Genomic DNA, 20,000 nt, shown 5'->3' with positions numbered 1-20,000 from the left:
GATTCGAACTCACAACCTCATGTTCGTAAGCTCAACACTCTAACCACTGAGCCATGTAATTTTAATTATTATCATTTCTATTATAGGCAATAGGCTTGAAATTTTGTGCGGGGCGGGGTTACTCTATTATATCAACTCCTGTGCTTCACTGGCCCTTTTTTTCATCGACCCCCCTCCCCCCGAAATGATGAAAGGCAAAGCTGACTTCAGCGAAATTTGTATTCATAACGTAATAACATAAAAATTACTAATAATGCATGATTATAATGAGCATATCAATAATATTTTACCAAGTAAAAATTAAAATCATTATATATTAGAAGCAGTGTTTCTTTAAATATAAAGAGATGTCGGAGCGGTTGTAAGGTAATAAGTTTGCTTCCCAGCCACAAGGTTTCGAGTTTAGTCTCACTGCGTGTCACCTTGGTTATGTATCTTCTACTGTAGACCCAAGTCTTGTGACAGGATTTGGTAGACAGAAACTGAACGAAGCCCGTTGTGTATATATATATACTCTGCTACTCTTTTTTTATCCAAAGATATTTTTAAAACCAATATCTACACGCTATTATTCATAGCTCTTTATCTGCTTCGAGTTAAACTGTTCCAAAAAGAAAAAGAAATATTTGATGTTCTATCAAAATTTCTAAATCCAAATCATGTCAACCAAATGTGTGCGTGAGCACGTCAGGCAAATGTGTGTGTGTGTATCTTTGCTGTTAGGTTCTTTCGTTTTATTCCACTGTTATGAGAAGGAAGGGAATGATGGTTGGCTTAAAGCCATATGTGATAAGGATAGTAATTAATTTTAATTCCAGTAAGTAAAATATTTCAAAAGACTTAGAACTAATTCTTCATCAGGCATTAATACTACTCAATAACAAATACTAACTGCAATGGTTCTCACGATAATTTCATGATGTTAATAAATCTTTGAAATTACTCAGCTAAATACAACACGTCAGAGCTTACTCGAATAAACGGTTCGATCTAAATAAAAACTTCACACGCTGCTTGCAAATGACCTCTGACATTTCTTGTAAAACCCACTGAAATTTATACTGGATTTGTTTTCGCTTTGCAAGGGTTAATTGTTTGTTAGTTTTCAATTTTGATGGGGTTGTTTTAGTTTTGTTTTTTGCTTTTTTGTTCTTTTTGCTGTTGTCCCCCCCCCCGCCATCCCCCCACCCCCTGATTAAAAAGACTCGATTTAGTTTTAGTTGCGTAATTAAAACAGTAAAATGTCTTGTGTAAGTGTGTGAAGAGAAAATATACTTTCATACATGCATACGCATCTATGTATATACAGAGAGAGAGAGAGCAGTTTAATAAAAGCAATATCCTTTCCTACTCTAGGCACAAGACCGAAAATTTGGTGGGGAGGGGTAGTCGATCAATTTATCGACCCCGAGGGATGAACGGCAAAGTCGACCGCGGCGGGATTTAAACTCAGAAAGTAAAGACAGACGAAATACCTATTTCTTTACTACCCACAAGGGGCTAAACACAGAGAGGACAAACAAGGACAGACAAACGGATTAAGTCGATTATATCGACCCCAGTGCGCAACTGGTACTTAATTTATCGACCCCGAAAGAATGAAAGGCAAAGTCGACCTCGGCGGAATTTGAACTCAGAACGTAGCGGCAGACGAAATACTGCTAAACATTTCGTCCGGCGTGCTAACGTTTCTGCCAGTTCGCCACCTTAATAAAAAGCAATATTAAAAGAAAGTTATGCCAAATTACAGAACATGATGTGAATGCGCGTGCGCCCCCGTGCGCGTGCGTGTGTATGCGTGTGTGTTCTCTTCCATTTTTAATAATTTAAAGTCTTCCCCTAAGAAGGGAGCTAGTTTTTAACAAAGATACGAAGTCTCATTGTTGGAATACAGAGAACGTAAATAGTGTCTCGTGTTGAAGATGAGAAAAGTTTAGCATATTTTTAATTTTGTGTATACAGTTGCATTTGTAACGTGCGTGTTAGATGGTTAATTTCTTTTTCTGAAAGCCCTAGATTTTCTACATTGACAATAAGACATTTTCTAACAAAACCATGTACACCAGTTATTATTTATATTTCTTTACTGCCCACAAGGCGCTAAACATAGAAGGGACAAACAAGGACAGACAAAGAGATTAAGTCGATTACATCGAACCCAGTGCGAAACTGGTACTTTATTTATCGACCCCGAAAGGATGAAAGGCAAAGTTGACCTCGGTGGAATTTGAACTCAGAACGTAACGACAGACGAAATACCTCTAAGCATTTCGCCTGGCGCGCTAACGTTTCTGCCAGCTCGCCGCCCCTCACCAGTTATTATTGGTATGAATGTGAATTGATAATCTACGTTTTCAAGCTGTTGGCCATAATCATATTCACATCAGCAGGGCAGCTGACTTCTATGACATGCATTTTCTTAACTGCCCCAAACGACGTTATGTTTGTATTTGGTAGAGGTTCTAATGAGAATGTTCTACCAATACTCTTGGTGTTGTTGTTTATGGTTATATTTAATAATAGCAAGATTCTCTTTATTTATCCTATGATAGGTTGTTATTCTGACGGCATCGTGTACTGTTTTAGCAACAACATCTTGTCACATTAGAATGTAGTATCTTGAAAACAATTTTAGGCAGCAGCTGATCAACATCATAAGCGGAAAGTGTAACCTCTCGAAAGAGCTGTTCTTCACTCCTGCTCCAGAGCGTCGGCTGCGGGGTCATTCCGAAAAGCTCTATCTGCGACGATTTCATCTCAATCAAAGGAGAGGGGCTTTCTCCGTCCGGGTTGCAGATCCGTGGAATAAACTGCCAGACGAGATGGTGAAGATGCCGACGACCGCTCGGTTCAAAGTCTCCCTTGACCTCAAGAGGCCTGAACTCTTTACATGAACACCACCCTGTACATAACTCCATGTCCCCCTACATGGCCTTGCTTTTTGCTTTTTGAGCCAAAAAATTAACTAACTAACTAACTAACTAGCTAAGTGTGTAATGTCTTTCACAGAAATGGGATACAATCGACATTTTCGATAGCATCGTAGGTTTCCTAGGGCTTCACTGTCCCTTCCGTTTATTAGGTATTTTGTAGCAATCTCAAACTCTTGGACTGCAAACGCATTGCCTTCGAAGTGTTATGCGATGTAGCAGTTACGAGTCTATTTCCTAATCTTCGGGAAACATACCTATCTATTCTTTTTTCTCTCTTTTTTGTATGCTAAGTGCTTCACGTCCAAGCCTTTTTTGAGGTATGTTAGCTCAAATGTTCTGGAGATGTATAAGAGGTCGTCGCGAAGAGAGTACTTTCTGAGGGGTTTACTGCCGACACGTAGGATGTCGTTCCTTTCGCTCTTCAGCTTTAAGTTTTTTATATTTATTTTCGCTATTGTTGTTTAACAGGTGCTCCCTGGCAGATACAATATATGAAGGTATGCCCCATATTTGCTGCGGTATCGTGGCTTGAGTCTCATTGATCCTAAGAACAATGTCAGTGAAATGTAAGCTCCCAATAGGACCTTCCATGCAGCACAGAACAAAAGATAGAAGCTAGACACATGAGGACCACTTCTTTCCAGAAGTAATAATGGAATTATATATGGTCAGCATTACTACCTAGAAAAAAAGCAATTACAAAGCAATTCTAAACTAACAAGACCTGAGAGAGGAAAGACAACTCAGAGTCGAGAATTATGAAGGGAAGTCATCCGTTTATGCTCCATAGGAAGCGAAAGGCTCAACTAATATATGTATATATGCAATATATGTATGTATATATATATATATATATAGAGAGAGAGAGAGAGATAGATAGATAGATAGATAGATAGATAGATAGATAGATAGATAGATACATACATACATACATACATACATACATACATACATACATACATACATACATACATACATACATACATACATACATACATAGAACTGTATGAGTGAGTGTACGTCTGCGAAACAGAGAAGGACTACGAGTTTCGCCACTACATGTCTCTTCGGTTAACGTTTCTTAATCCAAGTTCTTATGATATCTCTCAAAATAGAAATAGGGATCACTTTTTTTTCATTTCTCAGTGATGTTTATTCTTCTGCTTCTGTTGTTATTATTATTCATATTATTATTCAAATACGCATACAGCAAACAGTAGAAATGATCATACAAAGACATGCAAACATATACAAAGAGACATGAACAAGGAAATACAGAAATAAACTAAACATAACAATCATTGAGGACTTATGTTCCATAATTGAAACACAATGGAAAGCATTTATTTCCATTGTTATTTTAGGAAGCGACACAAAGAGAGGATTAAAGTATATAATCCGACGAGACATGTGATCGCAAACCAAATCTAGCTGCTACAATGTAAGCGGAATTTCCAGATGTAATATATATATATATATATATATATATATATATATATATATAATATATATATACATATATATATATATTATATATATATATATATATATATATTATAATATATATATATATATATTGTTATATTTCGGAATGGTCATATTGCCAGTATAGCCAATATATATATATACATATACATACATATATATATATATATATATATAACATATATATATGTATGTATGTATGTATGTATGCATGTATGTATGTATGTATGCATGTATGTATGTATGTGTGTATGTATGTATGTGTGTATATATGTATGTATGCATGCATGTATGTATGTATGTATGTGGTTATGAATTATATATATATATACATCTCTCTTCTCTCTCTCTCTCTCTCTCTCTCTCCGTGTATATATAGATACACACACACACACACACACACAGAGAGGCATATATTATGAATATTGTGATCATTTCAATAGCAACAACAGCAACAACAACAACAACAAGCATCAATAACATAAAATCTATCAACGTCGAATTATTTGACCGCCAGAAACTGCCAGACAAACAAAAAAAATTGTTTTTATTAATGTATGTTAATGTTTTCATAACAGAACAATATCCTCTAACTTACAGTGACATCTAGTACAGTTTGTTGGCCTATGCAGCTAGTTAATACGCCACAACATATTAACTAATACGTTAAAACGCACGAATCCATTACAAACGTTTTTAATATGTTGAAATAAGTTGAGGTTTCCTCCCTGTCAAGGTTACATGTAGTAGCTATGGTTGCCGTCAGTATTAAGCCAAAGATATTGTTTACTGTGAAATACACCGAAATCTAGATTGCCAGTTCTGCTTGTTTATGTAATATATGTATGTATATATATATGTATATATAAACATAAACGTAACGTGCAATGGACGCCATAAATGATTTTCTTTGATACTTTGAAAATTTTATAATATTGAAACGTTGATTATGGTTTTAAAAAAATTTATAGCATAAAGTACTCATTAAATCTAGGTGGAGTCTATGTCAGAAGGTCGTGGTAGCCTTGTTTTGCTAAATGAATATAATTGACAAGAATATTGCAGCTCAGTAGCAAAGTTGGAACGGCAAAAGAATTGGAAGCTTGTGTGTATACGTACTTGTGCGTGCGTGTGTAATTTAAATTTAAAATACTCTCTCTATCTCTCTCTCTCTCACTCTCTCTCCCTATATATATATATGTAAATGTACGTATGTATATATATAAAGATATTTATATATATACATACGTACATTTACATATATATATATATGTAAATACATACATGCATTTACATATGTATATATGTATGTATCGTATGTATGTGTATCTTTGTTAACACACATATGTATATATATATATATATATATATATATATATATATATATGTATGTTTGTATGTATGTAAATACATCTTCGACTATGCTTCCCAAGTTACGATATGGAATTACTTTCTTACTAGTTAAGATTATGGTTAATAATTAAGCTTCTTAATCTATCCCTCTTATTTCTGTTTGTGAAAAACTAACGAAGCAGTCTGAAAATATATAACGCAGATTCAAAATATGTTAGTTAAGTGTATAGTAACAACTATTTTAGATTATTAGTTTGCAATTTAAACAACAGTCTACTAATTACCCAGACTGTGCCAATCTGTTATATTACTTAAGCAATTCTCCCACACAAATGAAGCATTACAGAAATATATCGAACGAATAAATTACTTGTTACATGTGCAGTGACTAATTAAGAATGTAGTTATTGTTATTCAGCTCTCTGTTACATAACTTATTCTATCACAGTACAGGAAGCTAAATAAACATACATGTATGTATTATGTTTATATATGCATGTGTGTGTGAGTGTGTGCGTGAAGGCTGGTGGTATTTTATATTGGGTTTGGTGTTACTGGTGCTGCAGAGTGGATGGCTATAAATTCCATCGCTGAAACTGGTGGGGGGGGGGCTTTGGATAAAGAGGACAGATCAGTGGTTTGTTGCTACTGGGATGCAAGCAGGGACTTGATCAACCCCGGCTGGATCAACTGGGTGAGGATGTCTGAGGGTGAAAATCCCGAAAACCCTCTAAATACAAGACACATGACTCATGATGCATCCCAAAGCATCCGCACGTTACATCATAAAATCATGTGTGAGTGTGTGTGTGTGTGTGTGTGTGTGTGTAGGTATGTATGCAAGTATGCATGTATGTGTATGTCTGTGTGCATATCTATTTATCTAACTATACACACACACACACATATATATATACATATACATACATATGTATACATATATATATGTATGTGTATATATATATATATATATATATATACATACATACATACATACATACATACATACATATATATACATATATATATATATATATATATATATATATATATATATATATACAAGGCTCTATCTTTGGAGTGTAGTTAACACAAACAAATTCGCATTTGGAACTTGAGAAGACTCTTACATATCACTACCCTTCCACTCACTAACTGTTCGGACAAGCAACCATGTGGGACAAGCAACCATGTGGGACAAGCAGTCATGTGGGACAAGCAACCATGTGGGGCAAGCAACCACTGCCTTTTAATAATATTAGTTTTATATTGTATATTTTGTAAGAATTTGAAGGGAAACATTAATATCTATATGTAGCCGAACTACTGAGATTGATAGAATAACAGTTATATCTGTTCGATAATACTTTGAATAATATCTATATAATAACAAAATATACTGACATTCATAGAAAACAATTTTTAACGAGTATTCTCAGAAGAATCGGGGAAGAATTTTAAGTCTTTTTTAACTTTCAATACTTTAGCACAAATATTAACCTAGAGCTTTTTTGCTGTTTTTTATTTTTATTTTTTTTTTTCCGTTTCTGAATATCTAGTACATATGATATACCAAAACAAGTTCTACATTTCTTTGTCTAAATAAATTTATCTAACTAAAAGTCATTTGAATGTTCCATATGTTCTCCTTTGTGAGTGTGTTGTGTGTGTGTGTGTGTGTGTTATGTTTTCATTTGAGGACTCTTCTTGTTTTCTTTTTTCTTCGTCTTTCTCGGTTGTTTATTATATTTTGTCGTTTTGCTACCTTCTTTGTATTTCCATGTGGAATTTTAAGATCCTTGACATTGCTCAGATTGGATGTCTAAATATTGGCCAGCTGAACAGGCCGGGACACCACTCCTTCTGTTCCCAAACTGGACACATGTTCCTTGAACTTTAGTTTGCTGGATAAAAGATTTAAATGAAAAATATTTTAGATAAAAGAAAAATTAAATAGAAGACATTTATAAGAAGGGAGGGCAATTTTTGTTTTTGTGCATGAGTAAACAGGAAGAAAGAGAAATGGATATAAATATTTGGGTATTAAGTGTATCTAATAAAAATGTTAATGACAGTTTAAATAGGAGCATCGGTCAATAAATTACTGGTTCTAATCCAGTAACCAGAAGTGTGTCGCATCAATACAGAGATAATTAAATCGCTCGGAGATTTGGTTGCTAACACAAGCAGGTCGAGCGATTGCATAGAAACGCTCGCGCTAGCTTGTGGCAGCATGTATTCTGTTCATCTCTAGATCAACTATAATTCAGTAGCTCTATTATGAAAAACGTTCCAATAGTGATCATCACTATTTAAGATGTTGTTTAGCTCCAGGTTAAACTTTATCGATCAAACCTATGTTCAGTGATGCTTCAACAATATCCATTCCAACCTAAATTTATACTATTTAGCACCAGATCACCTTGACTGAGCAGAATTATGATCAAACGTGTCCCAGCAGGGACCATTCAAACTTAAGCTGTCGTTAGCTCATGGTCAACCTTGTTAAAACAAATTAACGACCAAACGTTTTCCAGCAGTAACCATTTTGCTACTTTTGTGTACTAGGATTGTGTTATTCACTGTGTCCTTCTTTATTTAAAACAATGGTGTACGATTTAAATTAGATTTAGCTCAAAGAGAATTTTTATCAAAGACGGATCGAATACAAAGAATATGTCCCTCCTGTTTTTTTAAGATAATAGTGTTAGATCTGAAAGACTTGGCAGCTGTTTCTAGCATGTGCGATCAAGCAGGAACACTATTGTTGATACGTGGCAGCAACTGTAACCGTCGCAAATGGTTTGTTTGCAATGTCGGCACCAACATTGCTTCAATCTCCGCGCCTGCGCGAAAACAGAATTGCAAATGGCTACCCAGTGCAATCTCGCAGACGGTCGGCAAATGTGACTAAGCTTAATTTATGATAAACAAGAAGAAATGCATGATACTGTGTCCATAACTCTGTATATTATTTACAACATTACACTGGTATCTATATAAATCCTTTTTTATAACGTTGTGGAAAACAGTGGTGTAGAGCACAGCAGCTTTCGAAAAAGGTTCGACTTCTTTCTGAAATCAATATGTCTATAATCATGTTTATATTCACTGTAAACTGATATGTGTGTGTGTAAGCGTATATATGTGTATTTTTGAGGGTATTTTTGTGCGTGTATCTGTGTGTATGCTAGAGTATTATCCGTCATACGACGAGTAAATTTTGAATTATACCTTTGTCAGCGCGGGTAATGTCAGAAATTGGAGTAAAAATGCAATACTTAAAATTTAACTTTTATCAAATTTCTTTGTGTTTATACAATGAGACGAATACTAAAGCAAATTTCTCATTTTTATAACTTCTTTCATAACTACTCCGTCATTTACTCCTCCGATTCTTTTGACCCTGCTATTCTTTTTCTTTCGGTGTGTGTATAGCGTTCTTACACTCATTGTCTGCCATCCAGCCTTGTATGTACACTCATCTTGCATCTCTTACATCAACTCTCTCTGTATATATATTCTACACTCACCCTCTCTCTCTATCTATCAATCTATCTCTTTCTCTCTCTCCCTCTTTATATATATATATAAGATGTTAAGCGTGACTGGAGAAATCAATTAACAAACCAACAAAAGTATGAGTATAAGCTATTACATGTGTGTATGCATCTATGTGCGTATGTATGTGTATATGTTTGTGTGTGTATGTATGTATGTATATGTGTATGTATGTGTGCATGTGTATGTATGTGTGAATGTATGTATATATGTATGTATGTATTATATATGTGTGTGTGTATGCATGTATATATAATAGACATCGCAATATTGTGGGAGTACGGAAGCGGGTATGTGCTATAGAAAATACTTACCACACAGACATGCACATGACAAGGCCTCTGAGTAACCCTGGTTGGGTTCCTGCTTGGAGTTCGAATTACGCGGGTTAAAATACTTTTCTAGAAAATGAGAAAAAGTTTAGTATTTATATAATTATAAATGAAGTCAGTAGTTTGTTAAATATACACATAGTGCGAAATTTGGAAGAGATTTGAAAGCCGTTTATATATATGCGTGTGTGTGCTCGTGTGTGTGTGTGTGCGCGCACGCGTATATATGTATATGTGTATGTGTGCGTGGTATAAATATTTGCAAAACTTGTAGTATTGCTCAAAGAATATATAATAGCTTGTTGATGTGGAATGCAAGGTTTATAATAACTGAGTCTACTTAGTATGCTGCAAGAAGTGGAACGGTAAGTATGTACCAGTATGACCAAACATTCGTGAGACTATCTCATACACACTTTCCTCACAACTACCTGCACCATAAAATCTTCAATCGAAACAATATAAACTTTAGTTAGAGCAGTACACCACATTTTGCATTATAATTAGTCAGAATCAAAGGTAGAGATTCTTTGACTCGTTTAGTGTATGCAAATGCACTAGCTCTACAAGATGCTTCTTAGATGAGATTTGTACTGCAAAATCTGTCATATATATTGCCGATATTTTCACTGTCAACACCCTCTATCTCGTACTCTGCATACATACAACCAACACATTTAAATTTAGGTTCAACAAGCATGCACTCTCTCAGTAATGCAGCAATAATAGTAGCCGTAAACGTGTTCAAGTCCAAAACATCAATAATTTCATGATTAGATGGAAAGTAATAGACCACTCCAAGATTTATGCAAAAGCGAACATTCCGGCTGCTACTCCTCAGATATGATAAGCATATTGTTCCACAAAAAAACCGTCCTGAACTTAAAATCAGGGTTTATATCTTTACTGCATATACAGTCTTTTCTTCCAAAGCAATTTTAAAAAATGTAAGAGCAGAATTCCAATTGTCATATTTAACAACATCTTCATATAAACATTTTCTTCAATACATGCATATTTGTGGTCTCCTGTGCTGCAGCAGGAGAGACAGAAAGATCATTGATGTAAAAATTTATTTTTGGTTTCTTTTTGTGCTCCTCTATCAAATGTGAACATTTCTTTGGACCAAGTTCCAACCTAATATCTGTTGAAGATATTATTAACTCTAACTGTCCCGCGGCATTGTAAATATTTCCAGCACAGATCTTTAAATCGCCCACGAAGGAATTGTGCACATTATTGTCTTTTGCTGTGGTAGATCATGTTACATAAGGAGTGAATAATTTTATAAAAAATATGACAGCAGACTTAATGCCAAAATAAAAAGAAACACAAGACTGTCTCATTATAATATTCCTTTTGAAAATATATAACACTTTATACAGTCGTTCGACTTTTAGCTATCTGGGTGTGTGTCGTGAAGCAAGTTTTTGTAAGCAATTTAATAGCAGCAACTAAGACAGCAGTTACATTCAGCAAATGCATTGATTCCAGGAACCATGAGATGGGAATAATATTACACGCCTCTTTGTAATTAAGTCATTCTATTGTCACAAGGTTTCTGTGATGTTTCGTTTCAATTTGGACAAAAGTTGTTCGGCACGTCCCCATAAGCTTTTCTTTCCACCTGCACACGCATCGTTGAACTAACACTATTCTTAGGGGAATTCATTTAATTTTTTTTTGTGGTATATCAATTTGGACTTCCATAATTCTATTAAATAAACATGTTGGTGACATTTTGTAGAACGTCACCAACTTGCACCAGTATCTAGTTATTAGGGGCATCCCTGGTACTTCTTCACAGCTTATGTTAGCGTTTCAAAAGTTGATACTCTCTTTACTCTCTTTACTCATTTACTCTTTTACTTGTTTCAGTCATGTGACTGTGGCCATGCTAGAGCACCGCCTTTAGTCGATCAAATCGACCCCAGGACTTATTCTTTGTAAGCCTAGTACTTATTTTATCGGTCTCTTTTTGCCGAACCGCTAGGTTACGGGGACGTAAACACACCAGCATCGGTTGTCAAGTGATGTTGGGGGGGGACAAACACAGACACACAAACACGCACATACACATATATATATACATATATACGACGGGCTTCTTTCAGTTTCCGTCTACCAAATCCACTCACAAGGCTTTGGTCGGCCCGAGGCTATAGTAGAAGACACTTACCCAAGGTGCCACGCAGTGGGACTGAACCCGGAACCATGTGGTTCGTAAGCAAGCTACTTACCACACAGCCACTCCTGCGCCTATACTGTACGTTTTTGCATTGTTTTACTATTGTTGCTGGTACAGTATTGCTCCCAAAGTATATTTACCCCTGATGCATTACATTTTAAATCCTTCTTTCCATTCCAGAACTATGAAGAACAAAATACTTTTAAGACCTCCCAAGAAAGACCTCTTTTGCAGCGATGCCGCTTTTCTTTTCATCTTCCAATGTACAACTTGTAGTTTAGAAGCAAAACTGTGGATAATGTTAGCTCCGTCAAATAGTTCTTATCGATAATGAATTCTTTCACTCACCATCCTGTTTTCGATGTTAAAATTAACTTCTTTTCAAAAGTTTAGAATGTAGTATCTCCCTACAATTTAGTCATTTTTGTTTTCATGAGATGTATATGATGTGCAGCGAAATTATTGTTCCCCTTAAAACTTATGGTGGTATCCAAATGTCTTATTCTATTGTGCATTTTGTTATTTTATTCTGCCTCTGTTAATCACTTGAGCTACTTACGTCGATTGATTTCATTATCGAATGCATTACAGGCGAACGTTCCTTCAGAGTGATAGCAACTGTATAAAGATAATCCAGTATTTGTCTTTGCATATTTCGTTATAAACTCTAGTGATATCGTCTGGTTATGTCGTCAATAACGTTTTGCGCGGTTTGCTATCTAATGAAGGCTTAGTGAAATTTTAAAATTCTACCACTTCCGGATCAGTCTTATACTTAGTGTTGAGATTAGGGCTTTCTTTTCATCATCACCGTTCTATTTAATGGCAGCTTTGGGTTGGTTTTGAATATCTTCAGAAAAATCGATTAACATGACGGAAGAGGAAATTAACAAAAACTGCCTGTGACAGCTATTTTTTTCGGACAACGAAAGATGCCTGTTGTCTACGCTATTTCAAAGTCATCTTAACAGCTTTATAAGCCTTCAGGCAAAGCAATTTACTGGTCCCTGTAGTATTTATTCATTGACAGCAAACTATAGTATAAGTGAATTGTGAATAATATATGTACTGCCTTAGATCTGTCACAGATTTGCTAATATTTTCATGTTGGTAATGGTGGTTGTTAATATTAAGTACCGGCCAGATGGCGCGCTCACAGGTTCGTTTAGCACACCAAGCAAAATGCGTCCGTCTTTACATTTTGATTTCAAATTCCGCCGAGGTTGACTTTGCCTTTCAACTTTTTGGGGTCAATAAAATAAGCACTAATTGAACACTGGAATCTATGACTTAACCGTGCCCCAAATTACTGGCTTTGTGCCAAAATTTGAAACCAATATTGGTACCAACCGCGATTGCAGAAACTAAAATTCACGTATAATGAAAAATATTTTATATATGAGTAGTTTGGTCTGAATAATACACATTTACTGAGTAAAAAGTACTTCATAGTTATATACATGACAATAAATAAACTATTACGGATCTTGTCTGAGTTCAGTCAACATATTTGCTGAGGAAAATATTTGTTTGTAACAAATGTTTAAATTGCCCTCAGTTCTTAAATGTCTCTTATCGAGACAATCTATTATCAAGATGTGTGTGTTTCTGTGTGCATTCGTGTACATTCAATTGCATACGATTTTTGTGTTCATATACAATCAATACATACGACGTAGTCATTTACAGGATGACTGTTGTAGGTATAATCAATGCATTTATATATGATTAATACACACTCGTATATATGTATGTGTATGAGTGCGTGTATATATATATATACATATATATACGTGTGTGTGTATGTGTTTGTGCACGTGTGTGTGCGTGCATGTGTGTATGTGTGTGTGTGTGTTTATGTGTGTATGTGTGTGCGTGTGTGTGTGTTGCCCTCACGATCGCGAAATCGGGATTTGGATTCCCAGACAAGCAATACGTGATGTTCTTGAGCAAAATGTCTTTTCATGTTGCTTCAGACCTCTCAGCTGTAAGTGAGTAAGCTTGCGATGGACTGGCGTTCCGTCCAGGGGAAAATGTTACCTTACCCACCAAGGCAGTGGATTCCCATAATGCGAAAGCCACAACAACAAGCGAGGATTTTTGAGACCAGCGGTGTATAACATCATCCGATGGTCTGGTCGATACAGTGATACAATACGTCTCAATGTGAGTGTGTATACATATGTATGTGCGTGTTTGTGTGTGTCTGTGTGTGTACGCACGTATGTATGTGTGTATATATACATACGCACGTACAGCACACACACGCACACTTACATACATATATATATATAAATACATATATAAAGGCGGCGAGCTGGCAGAAACGTTAGCACGCCGGGCGAAATGCTTAGCGGTATTTCGTCTGCCGCTACGTTCTGAGTTCAAATTCCGCCGAGGTCGACTTTGCCTTTCATCCTTCGGGGTCGATTAAATAAGTACCAGTTATGCACTGGGGTCAATGTAATCGACTTAATTCGTTTGTCTGTCCTTGTTTGCCCTCTCTATGTTTAGCCCCTTATGGATAATAAAGAAACATATATATATTTACATATATACATGCATACTTTTTCTTGATACATCCATGTAGTTATGTATTTATGTATTTATGAATGTCTGAATCATATAAAAAATAGCTAAGATTTTTATGTAAATTGATATTCTCAAATATGCATATGTAAACATTACAATATGAAGGCGGGTAATCTGATAGCTGCAAGATTGCATTATCGGTATGGCATTCTTTCACTTCTGATTAACCAACATGTATGTGCACGTCTCTGCGCATGTATGTGTGCGTGTGTGCGTGTGTACGTGTGTCTGTGTGTGTGCGCGTGCGTGTGGGTGTGTTTATACAGTAATTATATACTAGCCCATTTGCTTCGATGTGGATAGATCCCACGGATCATATTAATCTAAGCAATAAATTATTCCACTTATCAAACCAAGCAATAAAACCTCATTTTCCCAACAAACCATGTTGCGTAAAACGAGCGTCTACAAGACAACAAAGAAACCTCTACAGGATCATTTGACATGCTAGAAGAAGTAGCCAAATTTATTTCACATCACACTCCCATTGTATTAGATAAATATGAGAACGTTGTTGTTGAGTGCCAAGAAATTAGACCTAAATGTTTTAAGGTCTTCTTGAGAATGACGCTTTTTACAGCAACAATGCTTTTCTCTCATCCTGGTGTATATACATATATATATAGCTTTATGTTTGGAAGCAATATTCTCGTCGTTTCTGTTTCTGCACAGTTAGCTGAAACCCCACCCAAAGTAACAATGGGTGAAGTTGGTCTAGGGTTTCACAGTGAGTTACTGAAGTGGCACCAGACGATATAATATTTCAGGATGTAGGTTGTGTGTGTATATATATATATATATATATATATATATATATATATACACGTACACACGCATATATGCATATGTGTGCACGCGTGTGTGTGTATGTATGTTTGTATATATATATATATATCTACCTCCAGAGCTCCAGAGAGCAGCTCTGGAAAATCCTCGCCGAGCGATTCACGCACTATCTAGACGAGGGAAGAATTCCATCGCTGTGGAAAGAGTCAAATACCATCCTGCTGTATAAGAAGGGCGATAGAGAAGATCTAAAGACCTACCGACCCATATGCCTGCTGTCTCACGTGTACAAGCTGTTCACAAAGATAATTCTGAACAGGTTATCATGTCATCTCGGCGAACAACAACCGAGGGAACAAGCCGGCTTCCGGAAAAACTACAGCACCATGGACCATATATTTACTCTAACATAACTGCTTGAGCGAGAGTATGAGTTCAAGCTGCCTCTTTGCGTTGCGTTTGTAGACTGTGAGAAGGCCTTCGACAGCGTCGAAACCAACGCAGTGCTGAACTCGCTGCAGAGGCAAGGAATCGAAGCGCAATATGTGCAGCTGCTCAGAGAGGCAAATTCCGGATGCACCACCGACATAGCTCTACTGTCATCACCCTTACGAGTGCCGGTCGAGAAGGGAGTGAAGCAAGGAGATACAATCTCCCCAAAACTTTTCACTGCATGTCTCGAGCAGATCATCAGAGGCATCGACTGGCAACATCAATGGCGAGCTACTCACCCACCTCCGTTTCGCTGATGACATCGTACTCATCGCTGAAACCATGGATCAGCTTCAGACCATGCTGACGGAGCTCGACATCAAAAGCTCTGCAGTAGGTTTCAAGATGAACCGCATGAAAACGAAGTTCATTCGATCAGACAACGTACCAACAGGTCGAATGGTGATCGGCAGTGATGAAATAGAGGAGGTAAAGGAATATGTCTACCTAGGACAAGAAGTGAATATGTGCTGAGATATCGAAAAGGAGATCTCACGGAGAGTAAGGACCGGATGGAAGGCGTTTAATGGGATTCTACTATTTGATAAAGTAGCGTGACATATTTGATAGATAGATAGATAGATAGATAGATAGATAGATAGATAGATAGATAGATAGATAGATAGATAGATAGATAGATAGATAGATAAATAGATAGATAAAGAGAGAGAGAGAGTAACGTAAATAATATACATTACAAACATTTTCAAATGTTCTCCGTTCACGCATATCATCAGATAAAATTTTATCGTCTTATCTTTCAATCATATAATAGCCTGAAACATCAACGCAACGTGTTTCATAAAAAGACAGCTGTTAACAAATAGCTAGCCAAATGGAAAGAACCGATAAACTACTTATTCAAGAGACGAACCTTTTATCAATCAAATCATTTGCAATCGATGAAAGTTCTTTGGGGGTTTTTTTGTCTGCTTAGATTTGATTTTTTTTTTTATAATACAATAGTCGTTTAGCAATTAGTTATCAGTTATCTTGAAGCAGCCAAACGATATGTTAAACACTGTCATCTCTTCTGATAATCTAAGTTAATTTTCTGTTTATCCAATAAAGAAATGCGAATCGGTATAAAATTTCTGATTCGAATGACACACATTTATTAAAAACGAAATGTCACTTGTTTTGTTTTTGGAAAACTAACCACCGCAGGATCGTTTGAAAGAAAGAAAACTTGGCAAAATTATGGTCTTCTACCATCACCACCACCACCGCTACTACTACAGAGTCTAGTAGTAGTAGTAGTAGTAGTAGTAGTAGTAGTAGTAGTAGTATAGTAGTAGTAGTAGTAGTAGTAGTAGTAGTAGTAGTAGTAGTAGTAGTTTGTGCAAATTACATAAAGGCTTTTCGGAAAATGTAATTAGACATAGATATAGATAAATGAAATAACCAGTCCGATAACATTTTCGCCATATCTTGTGAAGGAATATTAAAATCTAACAGCTTTTTTTTTTGCATTTAATGTAAATTATATTATAGCAATTCGTTTTTGTTTTCTTAATGAGAGAAATACACTTCTTATGATTCCACTACAGCGACTAATACGGATAGTGTTATCATTTGTCACATGGGTGACAAATGAGCTGATATTACAAGAAAAATATTACACATATAGACGTATACACATATATTAATAATACATACGCACATGCACACGCATATATATATATATATATATATATATATATATATATATATACATACACACGCGCACGCACACACACACACACACACACACACACACATACACACACACACATATATATATATATATATATATATATATATATAGTTAATCCAAACAAGAAAATACAAAAAAACACAACAACGCGAGGACGTGGAACAAATATAGTATTATTGGATGCTCAGGAAAGAAGGGAAGAAGGAGGGTTTAACGTTTCGAGCGGAGCTCTTCGTCGGAAACATAGGAGAAGGAAAGATCCCGAGAAGGGAAGACAGAGGAAAAAAATCGCCAACGGTACACACAAGGTCACATTTTGGTCTGTATGTTCTCATCTGTTTATGATTAATTGAACTCTTTCCTGTAAAGAAGGAGCTGATCTATAACAAAGAGATAAAGCTCTATCGTTGGAATGTTCCATGTTGTGTTCATGATTTTATAGAATTCTGAGTTTTTTCTCCCAATCAGAAAACCCATCCGTTGTAAGTGATATTTGGCACTTAGAAAAGAGTTTGCAAAAGAAACAGTATATACAGCCTTCGTTCTTTGAGTAAACTAACCAGGATCTCATCATAGTCTGACCATTTTACAATCTTTTTTCAAAATACTTGTTTGAGAAACTTCAATTTTGCTGTTTGTAAATCTTGTTGGAATCAGTATACATTATCTGGGTTTTTTTTTATTTTGAAAAAAACTGATGTACTGCATTAAACAGTTTTATATAAAACCATTATCAATTGTTACGGGCCAGTTTGCCAGGTTACTGTATTCTTCGAAATCACTAACTTTGCTTCCTGTTTCTGCTCTCTCTTATCTTGAAGTTCTTGACCACTGTGATCATCATCTGTCCCAAAAGGATCAACAGGGTACTCATGGTTTGTGCATTGTCATTGACTTCACCGGAGCGTGCATGGCTTGTTTCAGTTGCGAGTGATGACAAACTTTTTCTTGACATTGTAATTTGACATTTGATAGTTTTTGACGTTTAGAAATTTCGTTAGTTTGCTTTTCCTTGAGTTGGCGTTTCTGGTATCCGCTTAAGTACACTCTTGAAAACATTGCTATTCTTCTTTGGGTCTAGACCTTTTTTTTAAAAAAAATGGGGTAATAATTTCATTAACCACAAAATAGAGATTGATCAAGATAAGGGGAAGAGGCAGCGAACGCGCTATTTTCTGATTGGCTGAGAATTCTGAAAATTATCAGACTGAACAAATACCGATTTATTTGCAGATTTGGAATCTCTGCAGTCGTGAAAGTGGGTTTCTGTAGAAACCATCCAACTGTTCTCAGTTATTTTCGTAGTTTTGCCACGCTGTAAGAATTTCTTTTTATGCATGACATGATATATTCATTTCTACTTTACCTGATATAATTCCCCTCAAATTTACTTTTAGTTTAAACAAGGTGTTTCTGTGATAAACTGTTGTTTTATGGTACACAAAAGGGGAAACAAGTGATATTTTCTTATCCCATTATACATTTCTTCAATAAAAAAATATTCTTTTTATACATTTTAAACGACTGAAAATGTCTCTTTCTTTTCAAATTTCTACTTCCAGTTTTAATACATGCACTTGTGGTGTTTGGCTTTTTCTTCATTGTGAAAATACAATAAAGACGAGAAAAGATTTTTGGAACATATTTGGTATTTACCTGTTAGAAAGATTCCGTAGACTTACTGAAATAATAAAGCTTAGCAGTGCTAATGTGTGTGTGTGTGTGTGTGTGTGCCCCTTTGTTTTGAAACGGTCAGTTTGAGGTCATCATTTGTCACATTGGTGACTGATGAGCTGACATTACAAGAAAAATATTTCACATATAGACGTTTTTCACATATATTAACAATACCTACGCACATGCACACGCACATATATATATATATATATATATATATATATATATATATATATATATATATGTCTGAATGTTCAATTTTCAATTTTCTCCACCATAAAATCGCTTTCGCCACTGTTGCCAAACAGACGAAATCTTTCTCTATCCAATCAAAGGAAAACGGCGGCGAGATATTTCAATTGGATTCGGTTTCACAAATACAGACGGACAGACAGACAGACAGGCAGACAGTCAGGCAGACAGACAGACAGACAGACAGACAGACAGATAGATAGATAGATAGATAGATAGATAGATAGATAGATAGATAGATAGATAGATAGATAGATAGATACATAGATAGATAGATAGATAGATAAAGTGCTCTATATGTCTACTGCTAGAGAGGAAGCTCCCCACCAAACACACCTTCCCGAAAATATGGAAAGAGTTAAATGTTGCACTGACCCACATATCCGTGTTAATAACAAAACACGCCGAACGACAAAATACCAAAGGAATTCGCTCGTTTCTATGATATGTATATATATCTTTCACCCACGCAGCAAACCTTCTAGGGTTAACTACATTTAATTAAAACTAAATAAATGAGATCAAATCAAAGAAAGAAAATGGAGTACAAATGGAACTGTTTCCGGTTTCGTTCAATTCATTATTCCATGTAATTTTTTTTAATTGTTTTTTAATTCATATTCTATATGTATGTGTATATGCATGTATAGGTG

The 20,000-nt window shown here is 35.6% G+C and overlaps 1 protein-coding gene across 1 annotated transcript in view; it reads right to left on the bottom strand.

The window, feature by feature from the left end:
* Nucleotides 1-7,278: 7,278 nt before the first annotated feature.
* Nucleotides 7,279-20,000, bottom strand: part of LOC118764718 — a 20,394-nt gene continuing 7,672 nt past the window's right edge. Inside the window, exons 2-3 of the mRNA XM_036505693.1 lie at nt 9,647-9,733; nt 7,279-7,675 (exon numbers count right to left, since the gene is read on the bottom strand). Of these exons, the coding sequence (XP_036361586.1) occupies nt 7,562-7,675; nt 9,647-9,733 (201 nt within the window). The 3' untranslated portion in view covers nt 7,279-7,561. The remainder of the gene's footprint in view (nt 7,676-9,646; nt 9,734-20,000) is intronic.

Source organism: Octopus sinensis, linkage group LG9 (assembly GCF_006345805.1).
Source record: "Octopus sinensis linkage group LG9, ASM634580v1, whole genome shotgun sequence".
Lineage (NCBI taxonomy): Eukaryota > Metazoa > Mollusca > Cephalopoda > Octopoda > Octopodidae > Octopus > Octopus sinensis.
The sequence above is the reverse complement of the archived record's forward strand: the minus strand, read 5'-3'. Positions and strand labels throughout refer to the sequence as shown.